Source organism: Anguilla rostrata, chromosome 5 (genome assembly GCF_018555375.3).
Source record: "Anguilla rostrata isolate EN2019 chromosome 5, ASM1855537v3, whole genome shotgun sequence".
Taxonomy (NCBI): domain Eukaryota; kingdom Metazoa; phylum Chordata; class Actinopteri; order Anguilliformes; family Anguillidae; genus Anguilla; species Anguilla rostrata.
In genome coordinates this window covers 41,689,976-41,714,073 of record NC_057937.1, presented here as the reverse complement: position 1 = coordinate 41,714,073, position 24,098 = coordinate 41,689,976, and the positions used below count along the sequence as shown (strand labels likewise).

At 41.3% G+C, this 24,098-nt stretch overlaps 1 protein-coding gene across 1 annotated transcript; it reads left to right on the top strand.

Moving 5' to 3' along the window:
* The first annotated feature begins 1,783 nt into the window (after positions 1-1,783).
* LOC135255296 (two pore channel protein 2-like) lies at positions 1,784-22,449 on the top strand. Its single transcript, XM_064336269.1, has 25 exons — positions 1,784-2,404; positions 3,460-3,515; positions 4,588-4,664; positions 5,201-5,378; positions 5,618-5,734; positions 6,020-6,126; positions 6,532-6,604; positions 7,073-7,172; positions 7,314-7,379; positions 7,835-7,899; positions 9,296-9,399; positions 9,669-9,750; positions 9,854-9,940; positions 10,379-10,498; positions 12,083-12,142; positions 12,502-12,630; positions 12,919-12,968; positions 13,110-13,188; positions 13,583-13,654; positions 13,825-13,898; positions 14,753-14,846; positions 15,549-15,631; positions 18,535-18,616; positions 18,738-18,829; positions 19,345-22,449. The coding sequence occupies exons 1-25, from the start codon at positions 2,272-2,274 to the stop codon at positions 19,421-19,423; spliced, it is 2,259 nt and encodes a 752-aa protein (XP_064192339.1). The 5' UTR covers positions 1,784-2,271; the 3' UTR covers positions 19,424-22,449.
* The last annotated feature ends 1,649 nt before the right edge of the window (positions 22,450-24,098 follow it).

Sequence of the window (24,098 nt, the reverse complement as noted above, 5' to 3'; positions counted from 1 at the left end):
AGCTTTGGATCGTGAGCAGTTCCTTTCTTTCTTCAAACTTTTCTCTTTCCACCACTTTGGTACAGGTTAATACTCATCTCATATGTCCGTAAGACTCTGTTCCAGAACTGCACATTTTTAAAATATACTTTTAAAACTCTAATCTGGTCGTTCTGTTCTTACATTATGTTATATTTATTTGGCAGACGCTTTTATCCAAAGAAACGTACAATAAGTGCATACCGAAGGTCATTGGAACAACTACAAAACACCTGTCTGATAACATACAATACTCACTATGTAACTGTAATTGATAGCCATTAATACATTAAGTCCAGTTCACACAGTAAGCATAGTCAGAGAGGAATGTTAAGTCAAACTATGAGGCAAGCCAGCGAGCTACACAATCAAAACAACAATACAAGTACAATATAAGCGATGGCGGTACATGTGTAACGTGGAAGTGCAACAGACAAAATAGAAGGATACAAGTGATAAGAGTAATCTATTTTGGGAGTGGCGAGCAGAGTAGTGATAGTTACTTCAGGTACAGTCTGAAGAGACGCGTCTTCAGACTACGGCAGAAGGTTGGCAATGACTGAGTGGTTCAGGGAGTTCCACCACTCAGTGAACAGGGAGTTTGTTCCACCACTGGGAAGCTAGGATAGCGAAGCTCCGTGGTAGGGACGAGCGAGAACCAGTCACCAGGATGACAGGGAGTGCAAGTCGCCCTGCTGCAGCAGAGCGGTGTGGTCGAGCTGGCGTGTAGAATTGAATCATGTCCTGTAGGTAGGCGGGGGCCGTCCCGTTGGCTGCAGTTTAGGCGAGGGTCAGGATTTTGAACCTGGCAGCAACAGTCGCCAATGGAATGATCTCAGCAGGGGAGTGACATGAAAGAACTTATTCTTGATGCCCTCTGAGGTTATGCTGATGTGGTATTCTCTGTCATGTATGTAAATACCCTTATTTCAAAGCAAACAGTCAGCACTTTAACCTTTTATTTGTTGTTTCATTTCAAATCTAATGTGCTGGAGTACAGAGCCAAAACAACAAAAATGGTGTCACTGTCCCAATACGTCTTAATGTGTGTGTGTGTGTGTGTGTATGTATGCATTTATGTATGTACATGACTAAGTAAATACCCCCTAAAATAGACTTTATGTACACACAAAAGAGTTTAAGAAAAGATCTGTTGGAGAAAAGAGTATAGCTATCAATAGTTTTGCAGCAGACACTGTGGCTGTAAAGGATCATAGTATTCATCTATGACTCATTTCACCCACCATCTGTATTGTGTACTGGATGACAAACATCCAGAAACCAACATACCACAGCTGAATCATGGGAAATGGCAGGGGAGGCTGACAGTAGATTCCAGCACTGATCTCATAGGAAAGTCAAATAAACTGCACTTAGCATCCAGAAGGGCCTCCTTCCAGGGGGTAAACCATAAGCATCAGTAACAGTGAATCATTGGCAACATACTGTACATAACTATTTCCAAATGAAAGCAAAAATAAATAAATAAATAAATAATAATAATAAGCAGTTATCGCGTTGACTGTACACATTTATTCAGGACAAACTTGTCTAATGTTTACTCCAGTTAGTATGATCATTAAGGTGAATATACATTTTGTGAATAACTGTCGAGAGAGAGAGAGAGAGAGAGAGAGAGAGAGGTCTACATAAATCTGCATGCGCGGATAAGAGACCCATATTTAAATATTCATTTTTATTTAATTTTCTTTGCAAATTCATTTCTTTACCTTAATTGCCACTTGACTTCTTTATGAGACTTTAGTATACTAAATTACTACTTAGCCAACTGATCACTGTAATCATCCCGAAGCAAAGTAACAACAAGGCTGAAATACAGTACGCTAAGGCTACAGTTTAGTTTTTAACTACACGCCCAGTCTTCCGATTACATTCATGTTTTGGTCCCGGTGCGAGGAACAGGTTTGCCGACATTGATTCCAGGTGTTTTGAAGGGATAAGGCGGACGGCTCCATGAGAGTATCGCGCTTTACTTGAAAACAAGTATAATGCTCAAAGTTTTCAACTGTACACGCAGGTTTCAGGTGCGGGTGTATATGGAACTCATGGCGTATACATTCTAGACCTAGCACTAGCCTATTTTATGGAATGTTTGGCGTCTTCGTTCCTTCGAAAAGGAAACATTCTACTGCAAATTCGCTTACCTTTTGTATTGTGGTCATCTTCGAAAAGTACCCTACAAACTTATCGAAAGGCGTTTCATTTCTGATACGACACTATTTCTTTTTCTGAATGGAAACTGAACCATTGCTCACTGGAAGCACGGACCAAAGATCCGTAGACTACGGCTTTCGTTCTGGTAATCCTCCAAAAGCAAGGCGGCTGTCATACTCAGCGACTGGACATTCCTGCTATGTCGACTGGGGTAAGTTGATAGCAGCAAAAGCAATTAACAGTCACCTCCCGACCAGTCGATCCAATGTGGCGGAAATATTAACTCAGGTGAGCTTGTGGATGCGCCTCTGGGTGGAGAGTGCACCTGAAACTAATCTCCTGTCTACGCAGTGAAGACATTTGTAAAGGTTATGCTTGTGTCGACGACATTCGAGATTTTAACTTTCTTCCTCGACTGTGTACGAAACAAATCTAATTCTCTGCAGGATTCCTGCGTTTTTCAGTGTCTTTATAGCAAGATAACTTGCGAAGCTTGCATGTCATCAGTGGGCCTTCTGTACCACACCTTATCCTATTTCCGAAAAGTCGGTGTACTTTACTCAATATCCCAACATTGTCTTGCAGAAGTGATTTTGCAGTCACAGCTGTAATGTCCACACAGACCGTATGTCACCTCAACACCGCCGCCGCTCACCCCCCAAGATTGGAGTCGGTGTTTATGCATAATTTATTTCGATAACGTGTATCTTTTCTTTCTTTATCAACACGTTTAAGATGTTACGCTGTAAAACAGCAGTGCACGTCTCGAGGCACGTGGGAAAGAGGCTCAGGAGAGTCTGTTTGCAAATATTGGTTCACGTCAACCCCTTCTGTGCTGTACTTAAAGATCAGGAGGTGCTTGCTAAAATTAGTCGAAGAATGTGTTGTATAGAAAATGTCGGATTGCGTTCATGTTTTAATTGCAGCTTTATCAAGCACTGGGTGTGTGTTATTGGACAAATAAAAGCTTATCACAATTGCCATGATGTCCTAGGTTCAGAGTCACCATTACTCCATTTATTAGCTGGTTCATTTTCCAGCCTCATGAAACAATAAGTGAACAAAAGCAGTATTTAAACCTCACTTCACTTCAGAATTGGCACTTATTAATTATGACAAGGTTTAAATACTGCTTTTGTTCACTTATTGTTCAGCTTTGTTCATCTGTGTGGTTTAAAAATCTAGCATGATTTAAAGTTGCTGTTTTCTATAGCATGGTTTTGAAGCTCACTAATCCATCAGCCAATGTCCTCTTTCCTTATTTAGGAGATGAGGCACTTTCCATCCAGCAAGCTGTTGTTTTCATTGAGGATGCCATACAGGTATCCTTTTTGTCATTTTTTTATTTCTTGTTTTGATATTTTGATCTAGTACCACCATACACCACCTCCACCACCACCACTACTACTACTACTACTACTACTACTACTACTACTTTCAATAATAATGATAGCAGTCATGGTAGTATGTGTGTACAATAAGAATTATAAAATATCATCAGTGGCCAGCATTAGGTACACCTGTGTAGAATGGGGTAGGATCCCCATTTGCTTCCAGAATAGCTTGCATTCTTTGTGGCAGAGATTCAACGAGGTGCTGGTCAGTAGCGTCACATCATTTCTCTGCCCACACATTCATGCCGTAAACCTCCTGTCCTGTTCCACCTCATTCATGAACACTGTCATGTTCGTGGTACCAGCTTGAGATAATGTGTATTTGTGACATGGCACATTATCCTGTGGGAAATATCTGTTTGAAAAAAAAGTAGACTAGTCATAAAGGGGAGCACATTGTCACCAACAATGCTTAGGTAATGAGTGGAATTTTAATTATGCTCACTTGAAATTAAGGGGCTTAATGTGTGCCAAGAAAACATTCTTTTTGCCACACCATTACACCACCTGCAGCCTGCACTGTGGACACATTGCAGGATGGATCTATGGATTCATGTTGTTTGTATAAAATTCTGACCCTACCATATTGGATGTTGCAGCAGAAATTGAGATTCATAATTCCAGGTGTGTTGTTTTGTTGCACCATTGTCTGTAAACTCTAAAGACTGTAGTGTGTAAAAACCGCAGGAGGGCAGCTGTCTCTGACATTCTGCAACTAACACGTGTGTCACCAACGATTATACCACGTTCAGTGTGGCTAAGGGGATGCATCTTGCCCATGCCCATCTTGCCCAATGTGTGGTCGAACAAAAACGAAACCACTTCACCATGTCTGCATGCTTTATGTATTAAGTTGCAGCCACATGATTCACTGTTTGGAAGAGGAGGTTATTGACGTTAATGAGCAGGTGTACCCATTGAAGTGGCCACTGAGTGTATGTAACCATATGCATAGTGGATACATTGAATATATCAAGACTTTTTAATGCTCCCCCCATAGTATCGTTCGATCAATCATCGAGTGGATTCAAGATCCCTCTGGCTTTACAGATGGTACTACTCCAGGATCTACCAATGGTAAGCTGCAAAAGTCGACAATCTTGCATCTGTCTTTCAACCAACCTTTTCACTATTTTGTAATAAATAACGGCTGCCTACTATTCTTTTTATACAAGATGAAGTGTAAAGCTTCCACAGAATCCATGTATGACATTTGAATCGGTGGCCATTGCATCCAAACAGAAACACGAGTCTTACATTGTAATAATGGAAAAGACATGGTTTGCAATTTTGCCTGCACTATCTAGCTCTAAGTTCAGCCTGCTCTTTTTACACAACTGTAAAATGTTGTGTAAGTCACTCTGGATAAGAGCGTCTGCTAAATGACTGTAATGTAATAGTCTTGAACACTCTGCGTGACCTGGCGAGACATTGCATAAATGAAACCATTCCCTGAAAAATCTGTTCCTTGTAGATGTGACATTGACCCAAATTTGTTCCCTCCATTTGGCAAGGATACATATTTCAGGTACATAAATAAATAACTGCCCTTGTATCGCAGTGGCTGTCTTTTGGCCATAAATTTGAGGAAGGTGGTTGTTCTTCATTTCCAGGGGCCTGGGTGCAGTTATCGCCCTCATCCTGGCCTTAGCCTTCATCGAGAAGCCCTCTTCACTGACTGCCACGTCTGACCCCCGCTACAAACTGCCCCACTGGGAGCCTCCATGTGGCCTGACCGAGAGCATTGAGATGGTGTGCTTCATGGTCTTCGCCCTTGACCTCACTCTGAAGGTGCCCATCACAACCCAACACCCCATAACTTTGCATTGCATTCTGATGCTAGTTAAGTGTTGAATTTGCTGTAAAATGCCAGCAAAAATTACTGTGCTTTAGCTACGTGATGTTTGCTGAATGACTGAAACTACAGTCCAAAGGAAACAATTCTGTCAGTTTTCTTTCTTTTTTAAAAAGGTTTTAGCGTTACATGCAGTGGTGATTCAGTGATCTAAATAACCAATTCTCTGGTGCAGATTTATTTGATTGGCTGGGATGAGTTCCGAAAGAACAAATGGCTGATTGGCTACATGGTGGTCCTTGCAGGAAGTGTCATTGATTGGACCTTGTCACTGAGCATGTTTTGCGAAGAGGTGAGCGGGATATTCTCATTTTTTAACTGCATGAGAACAGAAATAGAATGACGTGATGGTACAATTTAAACGGATTCAGGCAAGGTTACATTCTTTACAGTAAATGAATGAATCGGAAATATTGTACATATGGTGTGTTTTATGAGAGCAATTCCCCACGATTTACTGTGCTTTGCAGTGTATTTATTACTGTTTATGACTGCAGAGATAAGCTGTGTTTGTAATAGGATTGTTTTAGCCACTGTGCTCTTAAAATTGTATTGCAACAATGTTTGCCATTTTCAGCATTTGAGAATCAGACGACTTCTTCGTCCCTTCTTTCTCCTTCAAAATTCATCATTGATGAAGAAAACCTTGAAATGCATCAAAAGGACATTGCCAGAAATTGCAAGGTAGTCCCTCTCAAAGTATTTTTTTTTTACTATCAGCGTGTGTATCTATGAATGGTTCTAAAACTTAAAATGGCTTTATGGAATCTGTGTTAGACATGCTATTTTGAATTGTGATAGACATTGCTATGGAAATGGAATCCTTCTTTGGTAGAATGTCCTTTCATTTCTTAAGAAATATTTTTATGAGGCTTTGTAGTTGTACTTCCTCAGTAGTCCTAAAACAGGCTCTAATTTGAGATTTACAATTTTTCTTGGAGAGAAGTCACCTTGGAAAGGCACTTCTTTCTTATAAAGGAGTGCTGTGCATTCCACGAAGTTAGCCTCTTTGTTGTTAATCTGATATTCTCTGTGCCTGACAAGGTTCTTTCATTGTGCTGTGTCTTATTGAATCTCTCTCTTTCCTAGTGTTATCCTCCTCCTGGCCCTGCACTTGTGTCTCTTCACCATGTTTGGCATGCTACTTTTCTCCAAGGGAGAGGTGATGTCATTCTTCTGTTATGACTGTAGTAACCCATGTGAAAAAATAGTATGCTTGCTGCAGTGTAGTTTAAGTTTTCTATTTTATGCTTCAGCATATTTGAAATGTAATTAAATTTCATGCACTTTAAGTATTCTAAAGTATATGATTTTTCACATGGGTAAACAGCCATTGGCTGCTATTATAAATGAGCTATGAGCAGTAGTTCATGCAAATTTTTGCACATAAATAAAATGTGTGTGTTATTATTGAGGTGCCCTCTTGTGGTGAATGTGGTACCGTGATTTTGCAGCACTATGGCACAGCTTCTGTAATAATGTAGACAAATTTTGGTCGGGTATTTACAGGTGGACTAAGGATTTTCCATTTTAGGTCTCAATAAATTGCTAATCTAAGTTTGTGTCTAAAAGTAGTGGAATCAAATTACAAACTCAATGGCATCAAGTTCTCTTTTTTCACCTTTTTTAGGATCCAGAAAAGAATGAAGAATGGAGGATCTATTTCAGAAACTTCCCTCAGTCTCTGACATCTTTACTTGTGCTTCTAACCACTGCAAATAATCCTGATGGCAAGTACACTTCATTTGGGTTTCATAAGTGTGGTTTTCATCTTGAAACTCTATCACACTGTGAAGCTCTCTCTTATGGTTTTAATTCGAAGCTTTTAACCATTGCATCACATAAGTGTTTTCTTCTTGGTCTGTGAACAGTGATGATACCAGCCTACTCTTTAAACAGAGGGTATTCCATCTTCTTCATCCTCTTCAGTGGCTTTGGTAAGCACTATGACCTGCACCTTTCTCATTCATTGCTTCATTATATGTTAAGTGGGTCTGACGTACTATTGTTCACAATAGCATAATAAGTGCATTACAATTTTATGTTATATAGGGGACTTGTAGCAGTTGGATATAACGCTTAATACATGTTTACTTCATACATCAGTTGGTTACACCTATGGTCAGCTGTTATAAGCTGGGCATAATGTCTGTGTATGGTCATGAAAATGGTTATGGCCCTTATTTAGAACTAATAAAGGAATTGTGATGACCCTCTTAATGTAGTTGTTCAAAATTAGCCTGAACCTTTTGTGAAATCTAAGACAGGTGGTGCACATTATTATTATTACTATTATTATTGGGTAAAATGTGTGGAATTATCATTTCTGCTCTTTTCTATCTTTGTACTGTAGTAGTTTCAATGATTTTTGAAGTAATTGTTTTTCTCCTAGGAACCTATTTTTTAATGAACCTGCTGACTGCAATCATATACAACCAATTCAGGGGATACTTACTGGTGAGTTGGTGATACTTACTTTATGAGTGTGTTCTCCCATGTCCATCACACAGTCGTTGCAATTTTCATTGAATGATAATATGCATGAAGAAACTTTCTAATTAGTGACATCTGAATATATTTGACATTTGAAATTTAATTTACGAAAAACTAAAATAATGCATTTCGTTATGGGTTCATATGATGTGAATTGGTCTGAAACCAAACAAATTCATAAATAAAGAAATAAATTCAAGGTAATCTGCTGAGCGTATTTTCCAGAATCCATGCATGAAATGATAAGCATAAATGACGAGTATGTGTTTACATACAAGTAAGGAATGGCCCATTTATGTGGTTCCCCCATCAGTGTCTCCCTCCATCTCCAGTGATGAGGCTGTATCCCCAATATAGGCCAGACGTTCATGGGGGGGTTAGCTCCTCTGTCCCCTGACCACTTGCAGTGGCACTTAAGCTTTGCTGGTGTGCAGAACCGCCCTCTTTTCCTTCCCCTTTAATATCCGACTACTTCTTTTTTTTAATGTTTTTTTTTGGGGGGCTTTTTCAGCTTTATTTGACAGATCATTGTAGAGTGACAGGAAAAACTAGGAGGAGAGAGGGGGAGAGACATGCGACAAAGGTCGGCGGTCGGACTCGAACCGACGACGTCGCAGCTCGCAATGAGCATATGGAAAGCGCTCTACGGGCTGTGCCACACGAGACACCCCCCGACGACTTCTTTTTAATTTCCGAAATGGCTGGTAGCGTTTTCAGCTGCAGTGACGTGCCACCACTCCACAAATGTTCATTTATTTGGGGTTACGCCAGATCGGTGACACAGCAGTGGCGGTGCTTGAGGAAAATCTCCCCTCCATAACAGTGAAGGGCTTTGAGTGAGAGGAAAAGTTCCATATAAATTCAATGAGGATGAGGAATGAGCAATCACATGAGGATTCCAACGACCATTTATGGTTAATTGTGGGTGTTGACCAGCCAGAATACTAGGTTTGTGAACGTCTACGATATTTCAAGTTGATTGTGAGAAACCTGCATGCTGGTGAGTGTACGGATGGCTTTATAAATTAGGATATTTTCGACTGTACGCAGTTCTCTTTTGTTCACCATGAACTTTTGGTGTAGAACTTCCACAAAGTTTTATAAATAAGGCCCCAGGACTCGGAAACACAAAAGCTGCAAGTTTTTGTTTTCAAATTCCAGGTGTGGCCCTGGTGTTGGACGTAGGATTTACTGTTCATATCCAGCTTTGTGCGTGGGTGTTGCTGTCTGTGAAAATAATAAGATAACCAACAAAAACAGAAAAACAGGTAGCCAAGGAGTTTTGACGAAAAGCCTCACGGATTCTGAGGCAGTATGTATGCACTTTACCAATACCCACCTCCTCTCCCTTGTCCTCCAGATGTCCGTCCAGACGTCCATCTTGAGGAGGAGGCTGGGGATCCGGGCGGCCTTTGAGGTGCTGTGTTCCTCAGCTCAGGGAGCGTCCTGCTCTGCAGAGAACGAGTAAGACTGTCCTACAGACTCCTTCACTGAGACAGCTTTTCATCGTCATTCAAACTGTATGCAGAGTGAAAGCACTGCAGCTCTCAAATTTATTGAAATCTTATTGAAATCTTCAACCCACAGAAGAGGGTTGGTAAAACAAAATGTCGTAACAAAGTGCTAACCTGATTACAGTGGCCATTGGAGTGATAGTGGGTGGGGGAAGGACAGTGTGTTTCTCTATGAACCCCAGCAGTGATTGTGGTGTCCTTGCTCTCTTGTATGGGCAGGACGGGTGTGAAGGTGGAGACGGTCCTGCAGGTGATGCGCTTGGTGCAGATGAAGTCCTACTACAGACGGGCTGTTGTCACGGTGAGCAGGGCCCTGAAGTCTCAACCTAAACGAATTCCCTGGAAATCCTAGCTGTGTCCTCGTGTCACCTCACCTCTCATTGCACTCTCTCTCTCGGCTCCAGAAAGCCCAGCAGCTCTCTGGAGGCTCCATCACCAGGGAGGCCTTTCAGATACTGTTTGATGAGCTGGACAAGGACAGGATTGAAGAGGTGCGGCCCTGCGTCTGCCTTGCATTTCGTTAGCGTGTTTCTCGCTGAGCCTCGCCGTCTCCTTCTCATCGCTCTCTGTCTCACAGTTCATCACCACGGCTGTCTGACTGTTTATTACTTCCTGTCTCGCACTTCGTCACTGTTTCACTTTCTATCTTTCTCTTTATCGCTGATTTAAGCTGAACTAAATGGAGGATTTTCTGAATACAAGTGAACATTAGAGCAAACACTGATTAAGCCTGTATCCTGAGGATTGAGATTCCTTTGGAGGTTGGTATACAAGAAAGCATGGTATAATAACCATTTAAATATTACTGTAAATATTGTATAGATATTCCATATCTCTTTCCCATGTCATACATAATGAAAGTTGGTAAACCACAGTGAAATGGAATATATGCAATACAGATAATTTATATTTTTAATGTTCTTCTCCAGCATCCTCCACTGCCAGAGTACAGCTCTCCTTTCCTGCAGAAACTCCAGTTCATCTTTAGCCATTACTATGTGACCGTGGTGGGGAACCTCATTGCCCTGGCCAACATGCTGTGCATTTGTGTAAGGTAACCCGTGCAAGACAGATTTTAGTTTTGGCAGGCATTCATGTGACCACATGGTCATGGACATGAAGCATTTTATAACCAGAGCCCTTCAGCTGTCATGAAAGCCTCAGTTAAATTCAGGTGTACAGTGACACCTAGTGGTCAGCAGGTCATATTGGTGACAAACAAAGCAGATGTGCAGAAGTTGAAAGTCTACTGCACAGCTGTCATGTTTTTAGTCAAACTCCCCCAAAGGAGTAGCCCTCCTCCCACTGGCGGAAAAAATACTGCTGGAAATTACCCTTCCCCAACAACATAACCACGCCATAAACCTTTTGGAAGGCGAGATTCAGTTTCACTGCTCCTTACAGATACTGACAGCTTTGCTAAATAACTGTGATACCAAGTCCTACTCTTTTACACCCTGCTGTCACAGCACCTTACTGTACTGTCACAATGCCCTGCTGTCACAACACCTTTCAGTACTGCTGTAAATACCTTACCGTTTCAACCCTGCGGCACAGGCACAATAACCTACTGCTGCTGTCAGAGCGCAACACACCACAGCCATTTGTAAAAATCACTCTTCCAGACTGATGAAACAAATTGTGTTCCGTAAGTGCATTCAAATAGGTTAATTGGAGGCACAGTAACTGCAGAAAAAGGTACTTAATTCTGAGCCTTTAACAATGCAATAGTAAGTACTGTTAGTCAGATAAAATAAATTGTACTGCTTGCAGTTGAATTCAATTTTTTTGGCTCAGTCAGGTTTTTTAAAAATGGCTAACTCCTCTTGGAAGCATGACTTTTACTATACTGATTGATATTTGTGCAGAATTTTTTTTTTTTTTTTTACCAGAGCACCATTATCACATTCTTACACTGTAGTCGGAGAGCTTCTTTGTACTTCCCTGAAATCAGAGTTGGAAATGCGCATGTAAGAGCAAAATTTGCCACATGGCAAATACTTTAAACCTATCATGGTCCACTATGCAAAGATGTGCAAATTACAGGAAAGCGATGTGGTAAACATAAACGTAGCTCACAGAAACCTGACTAGTTAGCGACATTGTTGTGACAGTTGGAGTGTTGAACATGGCAGACCACATTGTTTCAGGATGCAATCCCGTGGTAGGGACTTTGTTCCATTCGTCAACAACGGATCCCATTCTAAAACAAAAATGGGTGGAATTTGTTAATAAAACTCATGTGGATGTATCTGACAGCATAGAGGGAATCTGTGTTTGTAGCGCACATTTTACAGATGACTATCTGCTTCCAAAACCTCATGTAGAAGTCGATGGGTTTCATAAAGAAATATATTTTGAATCTGGTTGCCGCGCCACCTATATATCCCTGAACCACAGCAGCAAGCGTTGTCAATTTGCATATTCATAGATTCTGGAATTCTCAGTGAGGGTAAAGGTGTACAGATGCTACTAAGCCATTTTCAGTAGTTTATTTAACTACTTATTCAATGTGGAATATATTTTCTCCATATATAAAATCTCCAGGTGCATACTCCTGACCTTCACCAGGTTGTTAGCAAGCTGCAGTTCAGGGTATTTATGTGTACAGTCTTTGTTGTGCTGTCTTTCAGGTCTTACTCTTGGTGGAGTCAGATAAGCCTGTCTCAGAAAGGGATGACTATGTGTTTGAGGTAAATACAGACTTCTGGAATGCTACGTCCCAATTTCCCTACTGGGCACAATATCTTTTTAATGATGAAAGTACCTCGGCCAACCGGAATGCTTTCCAGGAACTACACCAGTTTGAATATTAAGTAAATAATGACAACACCATTTGGAAGGACATGTACTTTCAGGCTCATAACAATGTATATTGTAAAAACGGTCTTGTGCTTTGCTTAGCCTCCCAGTCTGCCTAAAGTTAAAAGAAGCATTAATTCTGCAATTGAACCAACTCCGATTATGTTTGCTCGATTAATCTTTCTTCATGTTCAGATTTTGTTTTTTTTTCTTAATGATATTAAAGGTTTGAATTTTGATTTGTATGCAGGTCGTCAACTGTTTCTTCATTGTACTGTATCTGCTTGAGATGCTACTGAAGATATTTGCATTCGGATGGAGGGGCTACGTTTCATACAGAAATAATATATTTGATGGCTTGATGACAATCATCCTTCTGGTACGTGATGTGGAATGATGAGATCAAGTTTAAGATGATCCGCACACACACGCACACACATACAGTGTGTGAGGAGGGGCACTTATATTAACTGTTTTACTTGGGTGACTGATAATGATGAAATACATTGCTTGAGCCACTTTCATGCCATTTTTAAATAATGGCATAATTTTACTTAAGTGGAAGTGTCATACTTAGAAATACCATTTGACCATTTTATATTTGTGGTTTAATGTAATAGTTATATTTCATTAGGTTTTTCAATATTCTCTTTCTTTGAACCTAAAGGTTCTCCAGATATCCATATTTGCCACATACAAATATCCATATCCTCACTGGTAAGTTATTTTGGTTATTTTGCTTTTGTTTATTTAATCTATTATGTGATCGCTACCTTGCCGGACGTTATTAGGAATGTGATTGTATGGAAGCACTGTATGCAGCTGTTGCACCTGCTTGATGTGTGCCCTGTGCCGTAGGCTTTCGCTGTGGGAAATGGTTCGCCTGGTCAACATGCTCATCATCTTTCGCTTCCTCAGGGTCATCCCCACCATCAAGGTGCTCTCAGACACATTCGCACATATTCACATTCTTCTGATTATAACTCTTCTTTCTCCCGGATAATTCATCTCCCACATCAGACCCCCTAGTTCTCTGATGGGCTCCTCGCTACATTATGAAAGTATTCTGCCAGTTCTGTTCCATGGAAAATTGTGTAATTTAAAATGGGTTAACTTAGGTTTAGTTTCTGAGATGTCTTTGTGTTTGGCGCCATCCAGTGGCGAAAACTTACTTTGAGGTCTCTCTTTCATTGCCGTGACATAAGATCACCCATTTAAAAGTGTTAAGTGTTTAAGATTTTTGTTTTGGAAGACACTTCAAATAGATATCTCACTTCTCATTTCAAGTCTGTGTATTGTTGTACTTAAAAATGTACGCTTTTTTTCTATAGCTGATGTCCCTCGTTGCCAGCACTCTGGTGGATCTGGTGAAAAACCTCAGAGCTTTTGCCGGAATTTTAGTGGTGAGCAATTCCACAGCCATCCAAGTCATGTAAAAAGATTTACTCACAAAAGCCACCAAGCCTTGTATTTTAAAAAAAAGATATGTCGAGCACTTTAGAGCTTTGGGATTAAGTCTACATTACTCCTCATCCAATATCCTTCCAACATTCCTCTTCCCTTGTGTGTGAAGGTGGTGTACTACATCTTTGCTGTCCTTGGAATCTGGCTATTCGAGGGAGCAATCCCAGCTCCAGGGAACGCGAGGTACATCTCTCTCTAATCTACCATTGCACATAATAAATGTGTGGAACATAAAATTCCAGCGTGTTTTCAAATGCAAAACGTAATTGAGTTTCTCATGCATGCCATCAGAATTCTCCTCTATCTGCACTTAAGAGTGCGTATTATGAGCACGTTAGAAACTTTTAATTTGAAACTTAGACGAAAGGATTCTGTGGCAGATGCATCAGGGGTAGGAGGTACTGTCATATATATTTTCATGATAGGTGGTGAGTTATATCTGAGATCCTACAGTGCTTGTGTTGGAATAAACGTGTAGCTACAGAATTAAAAGGAAGGTCAGTCTTAATTAAAATACAGATAAAATCGCAATGGTACATTTGCACTTCTAAATGTTTAGCATGGGCTGAACCGGGTTGTAATGTGACCTAGCAGTCTCTCATTGACCCACACAAGAGCATGGATAAAACACTGTCTTGCTGGCCTCTGCTTTTTGGTTTTGTGGTCCCATTTTAAAACAGAGTAACTGATTGCCCGTCAGTGAGCTGAGTGCACTTGAGATTTATGAGTGCGGTGTATCTGTAAGCTCGTTCAATGTGGAATCTATATCACTTTATGCAGGGGCCACAAATAAGTGCCCTTCTTAACAGGGAACCTTATTCATGGCAATTTGTATATCGTCCTCCAAATATATTCTTCTCCACACAATTTGTCCCAATGTGCTTCATGCATAGATACAGTAGCGACTAGGACTGCCATTGATTTTGGTTTATCTTTTTATCAGCACTGAAAGATGATGGGAAAACTCATCAGTAAGCTTTAAACATATTTAAAATAACAATGTTTGTTAATTCAGGCTCCTGTTTGTCTACCTGTAGCCTGATCACCAATTCCAGCACTGCCAACTTCAGCATGGAGTGTGGAACATACGAGCAACTAGGCTACTGGCCTAACAACTTTGATGACTTTGCTGTGAGTACCAACAAATCACACTCCTGACCGGTGAAGCTCCAAAGAAGCTCATCAGAAGAATCTGCTGTTTGGGAGCTGTTTCCTCTCACATGTATTTCTAATAATTGATAATTAATAATTCTCTTAGGTTATACCTTGGCTTATTTAATCAGTTTGTTAATGCATAAACAAACCTGGAAGAAAGAAGGAAAAGGCCTAGTCTTTTGTACACTAAGAGTGTGCTCTGCACTGTACCCAATTACAGATGCATTTAAATAGCCGAACCTCAGTGGTACTCAGGATTGTACTTGGATTGTACTTTGGCCCCAAATGCAAAATTGAGGTTTCGTAATTTAAGGTGAACACTTCATAATAACCTTAATTGTGACCCTTAACCTTAATGATAAAGTACCTGGTATAACATTGCGTTATATAAATAGGTTGCATATGAACTATTAGCAATGTAAAGTCAGTTCAAGTTAGTAAAACATGTGAGGTAATAAACCGGTAATGTACAATGTATTTAAAAGTCACAAAGAGTGCCATTCTGAAGCAGTTACATAACAGGGAGCTTCTAGTGTGAATACAGATGAAAGAACTAGAAAATAAATCTCGGGAAATGTTTATCGTCCATGTCCAAGACTGATACTGTATATGAAGGTTTACTTCTGCCTGTTTAACATTAACACTTTTGTGTGCCATCTCCTCCATGTGTACACCTAGTCCACACTGGTGCTTCTCTACAACATCATGGTAGTGAACAACTGGCAGGTATTCATAGACGCCTACTCCAGATACACTACCAGGTAAGCTGAAGGAGGAGCCAAGATTGCAGATTTGTGTGTCAAATGATTTTATGAAGTATGGACATACGTTTTACAGTGTTTTGCCGTTTCATTATCATGGAGATACTTTTGGAAATGTAGCGTGTGTGGACACCTGAATGTCACTCCTATATGTACTTGTTGCACATTTCATTCCAAAACAATGGGCATTAATATGAAGGTGGACCCCCGCCTCCTGGGTGCTGTAACAGCCTCTGCTGGAAGGTTTTCCAGTAGATTGTGGAACATGGCTGCAGGGATTAACTTCCAATCAGCCTCAAGAGCATTAGTGAGGTTGGGCGCTGCTGTTGGACATAAGGTCTGGCTTGCAGTCTGCATTACAATTCATCCCAAAGGTGTTTCGTGGGGTAGAGGTCAGGGCTCTGTGTGGGCCAGTCAAGTTCTTCCCCACCAGACACAGCAAACCATTACTTTATGGACCTTGCTTTAAGCACGCAGGTATTATCATGCTGAAACAGGAGAGAGCCTTCTCCAAACTGTTGCCACAGATTTGGAAGTGCAGTTCTCTAGAATGTGTTTGTATGCTGTAGCTTTAAGATTTCCCTTCACTGGAACTAAAGGGCGTAGCCCAAACCATGAAAAGCAGCCCCAAAACATTATTCCTCCTCCACCAAATTTTACAGTTGTCACTATTCTGGCCAGTAATGTTGGCACTATGCATTCCACCAAACCCAGATTTGTCTGTCAGACTGCCAGATTGTGAAGCATGATTCATCACTCCAGAGAACACATTTCCAGAGCTCCAGAGTCCTGTGGTGATGTGCTTTACACCACTCCAGCCCATGCTTGTCATTGTGCACGATGATCGTATGCTTGTCGTGTACGGCTGCCCGGCCAAGGAAACTCATTTCATGAGGCTCTTGATGAACAGTTCTTATGCTGACATCGTTTTCAGAGGTAGTTGCAACTACCTCTGCAACCGAGGACAGATGATTTTTACGCGCTACACACTTCAGCACTCGACGGTCCCACTCTGTGAGCTTGTGTGGCCTACCGGTTCGCAGCTGATGTTGTTCCTCCTATATGTTTTCACTTCATAATAACAACACTTCCAGTAAACTGGGGCAGCTCTAGCTAGGCAGAAATTTGACAAACTGACTTGTTGGAAAGGCCACGTTGAAAGTCACTGAGCTCGTCTCTACAACCCGTTCTACTGCCAGTGTTTGTCAATGGAGATTGCATGGTTGTATGCTTGAATTTATGCTCCTTTTAGAAGTGGGTGTGGCTGAAATAGCTGAAACCACTAATTAGAAGGGGTGTCCACATACTTTTGGAAATGGAGTCTATCTTGTTTTAAGTGAGGGATGTATAATGGTTGAGGATTCCAAAAGGAACCTGTTGTTTTTTCCCACGGCGCGCAGGAACTGCCGCCGTGGGCTATGCATGGCAAATTGTGGTCACTTACTCACTCATGGATGACCTGAGAGGGACGTTTGGTGGGACGCATGTGCAGGTGGTGATTCGTTCAGTAGGACGCATGCGCAAGTGCATCTCTCGAAATCACCACTTCGAATGGCACAAGATTTTTAAATACAGCTTTATCGCCTAACGTTACTCTAGCTAACCCTAACATGTTAGCGTTTCGCCTACTTTAGTTAACGTACTTTAGCGCGTACCACCGATACAGATGTATGGACACACGGAGGACAACAAATAATGCTACAGAGGTGAGGTCATGCCATGGCTAGCTAGCTATATAGTTAGCCAAGTTTTACTCATGACACTTTGTGCTGGTGCGCTGTGGGTCTGCACGGTTTCATGCTTGTTTTATAGCCATTTGTTGCTCTAGTTATTGTGCTGACAAGTCTTAATAGGGACTTGTGCACAGCCGGGTAATTAGAGTAAGGAACTGTAATCCGCCCACACAGTTAATTCAGGTTTATTGTTTGTTTTATGAAAACCATTGAATGTATGTTGTAAAAATACATAGGCATCTCAAAAGGCAATGTATGAATAGACTGTAGAAAGAGCATCAGTCGTACCACAGCAGCAACCATTTGAGAGATAGAACAAAGACATTTGTAGCATGTTCAGTGCAAAACAGAACGCCCTAGAAGGATATGTCTGCACTGATGCGTGTAGTTTACATCTAGGTGGGCTGCCATTTTCATGGTCATGGTTTTTTCATTGTTTTAACAGTTAGTTTTTATTGTTATTTCAGCTTGATCTTGCTAGTTTAGACACCATCCAATGATTAAATGCAGCAACACATTTAAATGCTTTACAATAGTTCTTATATTGTAGTGTTGTTTTATGTACTTTCATTCAATTACCATTGTTCAAGTATTATTCTTGTGGGGTGACACTAGGGAGCACTGCAGTACTCATGTATAGTGTTTCTTAACATATAAAACTGCTGTCAGTCAATATGCAGAGTCTCAGAACTGGATTGGCTTGTTACAGTACAGCCGTTTAAAGACAGTATTCAGGTGATAATGGAAAGTGCTGAGGTTCACCAGAACCTGTTGACTTTGTTTTTGCCCAAGACTGGGATGTCCTGTTTTAAGGTACACGGCCAACAACAGATTAATGTATTTGTTTGGTCCTCTAGAGGTCGCACTTGTTATCAAAGTATTTGGTGCTTCAGTTATGGAGGGAAACTTAATCTGCTGAATGATCCTTGTTTTTAACTTCTAAGTTAAATACGCTTTTAAATTGAGTTGTAATTACTCAATTTAAAAGTTTCACAGTGCGTACATGTGTTTGTGTGTGTACGTGTGTGTGCATGTGTGTGTTTAGCGATGCTAAAGAAACAACTTCTGTGAAACTAAGAAGTATGATTCCATAGCAGTGAAATCAATATTTAGAATACATTTCCATTCTTAATGTAAATGTCATTCATGTGTTAATTTCCTGCTCTCTAGGTGGTCAATGCTCTACTTCGTGTCCTGGTGGCTTACCTCATCAGTCATGTGGGTGAACCTGTTTGTGGCTTTAATCTTGGAGGTATGTTCAGAGCCTGAAAACCCTGGTCTAGAGAGAAAAAAAGAGTCTGTGTTCTTGATGAAGCCCAATGGGCACCTCTGGAAAAATGTGAAATACAGTGTCTTCCTCTCTCCTAACACAGAGCTTCATCTATAAGTGGGACCGGAGCCATACCAGTTCTGCCTCGGAGATGGAGAACACGAGGTTGCAGACGACAGTCCAGCTAATGTTCAGGTAGAAGAATGTACCTGTATTTGAATAGGCTGACTTGGCTTTGCATCTGCATTTGGATTTGAATTTGGATTTGGCCACGCTTCTTGCTTTGCTTATTTACCCAATCAATAATCACTTCAGAGATACTGTGCAGTTTCTCTGGCCTTTGGCTTACATTTGCATTTGCACTTGACTTCGAGTTTTGCTTCGGGTTTTGCAGCGCCAGCAGTAGCGATGTTACTGACTCAAGTCCGATTAACTTTCCTGTTTAGATACGTTGCCGTGGCTTTTGTTTCTGTCCTGTGTTCCTTATGGTGGTTCTTGTTCCTCTTCTTCATGATGTTTCTTCTTAATAGATTCTCACACTACTGCAAACTGCATGCACTTGTGTTGCTGAAATCACACGAATACTCAAGTGTGGTGTTGGCCTGCAATGGTTTCCATGGGATTGTTTGATTTCTGGGATGGTTAACACAAGCAAAGGTCCATACAAACACACTAAATGTTTCTTATGCTCTGTCTGTGCCATTTGTCAGAGAACACATACAAGAGCCCACAGAGGAGGAACTAATGTCCCAGCTACACCAACACCCCCACCTAAATATTAACCAGTGACAACAATCTGCACCTCATCTCACCACCAAAACGCGCTCCATCTCTGCTCCACACTGCTCTCCCACGCAAAATGGAAAGCGCATTTTGTGTAATGGTGAGAGGTACAGTATCAAACGGCTCATGACTGCAATCACCAGTCATGTGTCATGAACACCAGTCCTGAGTCGCCACATGTGGCCTCCTAAGCCGAGTGGTTATGTGAACTAGTTTAAAATTTATTTGCTGTACTATAGTGCACTTTATTCTGTTTTATTTTTTAATCAAATGTTGACAAATGACATGTGTATGCCTATTTGATAACATTATATTTACCTGTGCCATGAACCAAAGCCTCAGGTGCAAACTGTATTTAAGAAATGTGCTTTGATATGCATAAACGGCCTACTCAGTTTCGGCTTCTGTCAACATTTGTCTTTTACTTTGACTTACAAGTAAAACGCATGACACTTTTTCTTCAATCTCAGCTGGATGACTTAGTTTTAATGATTACTGAACTTGCTTGCTGTGATGAAAAAAAAATTAATGGTTACAGTCAAGGACACATTTTGATTGAATCCCAGCTATAGTTTGTCATGTGATAATATAGCCACCAATCCACATAGTTCCCTAATGTTTAAATGTCAGACTGGCTTAATACAGAATGTTTTATTTTGCTTGCTATGGTTTTATTTGCAATATTGTTTTATTGGACGTGGATTTTACAACAATGTTAAGCCTTTCTTTTTGTGATGATGACGCACTGTTTAAAGAAGGGAAGTCTTTTAAGAGTGAAGTTTCAAAAGAAGCAAGATGCACAAGTTCTAGGGTATTAATTTCATTTGACTACATTTGAATTCATTCTTTCTTACTTCTGATGGTTGAGTGAGTTCCAGAGTTTTCAGTGTGGTAAAAGGTACTCATGTTGACTGCATTATCTGTTATCTGTTGTGTTGTTTGTCTGTTGTGAATACTGCTTTTCCTGGATGTATATGTATATGCTTTTTTTTGTAGAAAGCATTGTGGTGGTTCCCTAGGTATCTGTTCAAAAATGATTTTATATTAACTGTTTACCTAAGTTGAATTGTTTTTTTCTGTTCCATATGTTCATTTTTTGTTTGACAGAGCTTGAATGTTCTGTGTGTGCGTGTGTGTGTGTACATGGGTGGTGGTGGAAGGGGTGAGGACGGGGGGTGGGGGGGGGTGGAAGACATAGTACTAAGGTTTAATCACATACCTGCCTCCCACAGCTGAGAAAATGGCTGGAATGAGAACAGTGGGTGAAACACATTTATCTCTGATGGAAAGACTGACAGCTCATTGTGATGAACAGCGATGCCATGTATGTGTCAGGTGACAAAGCAGACTTTTCATAATGGCTCAGTCTCATGCGTTGTCAGTCATAAAATTACTATCTCCGAAGGGCTGAAGTACAATAGCAATGCCAATGGCTTCAGTCAGCCGATACCATCACCTGTCAGTTTCAGTGGAAACCAACTTGAACCAGAAGCTTTCGTCAAAAGAAGCCATCAGTTAAAGCTATGACGCTACATGTTATATTCTGCAGTTGCACACTATATATAAGTTCCAGAAAGCACAGAAGGTGGGTAGTGGAATCCAGATAACATTTTGATACATTATGTCAAAAATAATTAAATAAATAATAACAGTGACTACACATTTTTAGTTAGTCGATACAGTACTGTTCTAGAATGAGTTTTATTAATTCTGTTAAAACCACTGTGATGAATCCTGTCAAGGATACTTCTCAAAACTGTATTCCTCTACCAAGATTACATCATGCATGCGGCTTTAATCGTGACAATTGGAAACTGGTTGCAAAATCCAATAATTCCATCACTGGAATGTTATATCTATGGATGGATCACCATTTAATTTTCCTACCAGAACAGGTTGAACAGCATTCATGGACATTGTTAACTGTGCTCAATGTGCCCTTCACCTTCTGAGAGAGCACAATTCATCCCCCACACTTTTTAAGGGCAAAAATTATTGGATGGCATCCTTTTCCCCATCCACTAGGCAGTAATTCTCCCGCACATAGACAGACGCATGCAGATGCTCGTACTTCTGAGAAGATATAAGACATAAGCTGTTGTTAGTACTGTACATACTGTAAGTGGCTTCTTTTTCACTGTAGGATGTGTCTGGGTGAAGTGAACAATTGTGATTCTCTTTCTGTGTTAGCGCAGAAAGTTGGTCTCAATTTCACATACGTCTGGATGTTTGGCCATAGAGGGGGGGTGTGGGGAGGGGGGTTGGTGGTCAGAGTTCTCACTGGGGTGTTGATTCAGCAGACTGGGCAAACAAACACAGCAGCTGCAAGGAGCTCATTCACACAAAACAGGCTCAGCACAAACTAGGCACTGAGGGTCATGCTTGAAAGTGACGGCTGTCTTCCGCTGTTTGTTTGCCCTTCAATCTGGGGAACGCCACTCCCAGTGCAGGCCAAGTTAGGCTCCGCCCACCACAGCACACGCGAGCCACTTTAGGCCTTGGTGAGGTCTGTGTTTCTGTCAAACCACTAATCTGCTGAGGTTCAAATTAAATACCAAGATCCCATTGACTGGCTAAAAATGCTCAGTCTGTTTTCAGTTTTGGAACAGATCAACAGCTTTCATAAAAGGGACTTATGACAGATTTCTCACTTTTTATTCACAAAAATATCTAGAAGAATTTGCCTCAGTTGGGCCCAGATAACAATGGCTCAGGGACATCTACTGGATGGCCAAAGTGAGTCACAACATTAACCCATAGCAAGCAAACCAAATTTACTGGCACATTTGTTATATAAGTTGTATCTTTGTTCATTAGTTTCAGTTAGCGTGGGATGAGTCAGATGTTTGTGCAGACTTTTAAATTTATAGTCCAGCACTACCTGATATAACCGTCAATATTGCTCATCTCTTGGCTGGATTATTAACTTATCTTCTCTGCCAGAGAGACTTGTTTGAGACGTGTTTGTAACCATGGCTGGTTCAATTGAATTAGTTGCGTACTGGTTAGCATAGCCTACCACTGTTTTCTGTGTTGGTCATTTTGGCTTTGAGTGACACTGATGGGAACAAAGGATGTGAAAGGACAAAATATGGCGAAAGTGGGCTCTGTTGATTGACTCTTCCCATATTACCCGCATGGCTGAGTGATGTCACTTCACACCTTTAGGACTCCACCGTGCCACCGCTGCTAGCCGGAATGCCAAAAATGACAGTGATGGCGATGATGTCAACACATCTGTGGCATGATAGCAATGCGGCAGCTTAAACGCAGGCCAGCCCAGTGCATAATCATCCTTGTGCTCGATCTGTCAGACCGTCCTTGATGAGACCTGAAACTCCCCCTCGCATGTTCTGTGAAAGAGGATGAAATAAAGTGAGGAATTCACAGGCCATTGCAGAGAGCATCTGAGGTATTAGCCACCCACGGAATTCTTGTCGCGCCTGGGAAGTTCTCCTTTTTTGCTCCATTGTGAGGAGGCCAATTGTTTCTTCAACTTCTGGGGGAGCCGTACCCCCTGATTTTGCGTTTTTCTTTAAATTATTTAGAGCACTTGTGCGAAACCATCCTCCTGGCACGTTAGGTAGCATTGAACCATTGTGTTATGAGCATTGACTGTAAAACTGAAGGAGACTTGTCGGTCTTTCCTGAGCGATAAACGGTCTACAGACCTAACAACGCGAAACGTAAAGGCTGAAATTTAACGTTGGCTGGGTATTTTTCTCCAATGCGTATGTGACTTAATCGTCGGCCGGGCCGGAGGGGGTGGGTTTGACAAATCTCAGTAGACAGGTGAGCCGGCATACCTGTGCGTCCCTCAACCGCCGTGGAGATCTGTGGAGTCATGTGCTCCGCTCTGCCGTTGACCCAGCTGAAGCGCAGCTGTCTTGTTTCCCCTGGCAACGGGTTGGGCTTGGAATCTTCCCCTCTGGCTCTGGCTTATCAGTTATTGCCGGGGTAAGGTATGCCGCACTTGCAAAGCAGCTGCTGCCATAACTCTGCGGTGTGTACACAGAGGGACAGCTGAAAGGCTGGCATTTCTCAATCTTTTACACTTCTCCCCTTCCTCTTTCTGCATAGTGTGAGAGCCAGATAATGTCTGAAGTGAGGCGTCACACGCGTGACCTTTCGCCTATGGGCCTCTTAAATCTGGGGGGTTTCGTTGGGCCTGCTTTCTTGACATTCTGTACATGTTTGATTTTGCATATAGTTCTGTTCTGTTATTGCCCTTTTACAGTAGTCAGATTAAACTGTCTCGATTAATAGATATGTATCAATATGCCGTCAATATCTGAGCAATGTGTGACGAGTCGCACGGTTTTTTTCAAGGAGGCGTGAGAGTTCTGGACTCTAAATTTACATATACATTTCAGTACTTAGGAGGTGCTTTTACCCGTAGTACATTTTTACATACCATCCATTTATATAGCTGGATATTTTACTGAAGCAATTCAAGTTATGTATCTTGCTCAAGGGTACAACGGCAGCACCCTGGCTGGGAAGAAAACCTGCAACCTTTGAGTTCCCTAACCATTACACTGCCCTGCCTCCCCAGCTCTCGTTGTGCTGTCTTTCTGAGCCTGTCTTCCTCAAGTTTAAATACAGCAGTATCCTGAGCTAAACCTAAAGTTCATGATTACAGGCTGATGGTGCAATAATTGGGCATCAGACATGCCCGTTG

Bases quoted from the DNA above. Each gene is read 5' to 3' on its own strand.
- LOC135255296 (XM_064336269.1), top strand. From the start codon at position 2,272: ATGGAAACTGAACCATTGCTCACTGGAAGCACGGACCAAAGATCCGTA. The intron at 6,605-7,072 runs GTGATGTCATTC...CACCTTTTTTAG, and splicing joins TACTTTTCTCCAAGGGAGAG to GATCCAGAAAAGAATGAAGA. The intron at 13,899-14,752 runs GTACATCTCTCT...GTCTACCTGTAG, and splicing joins CCAGCTCCAGGGAACGCGAG to CCTGATCACCAATTCCAGCA.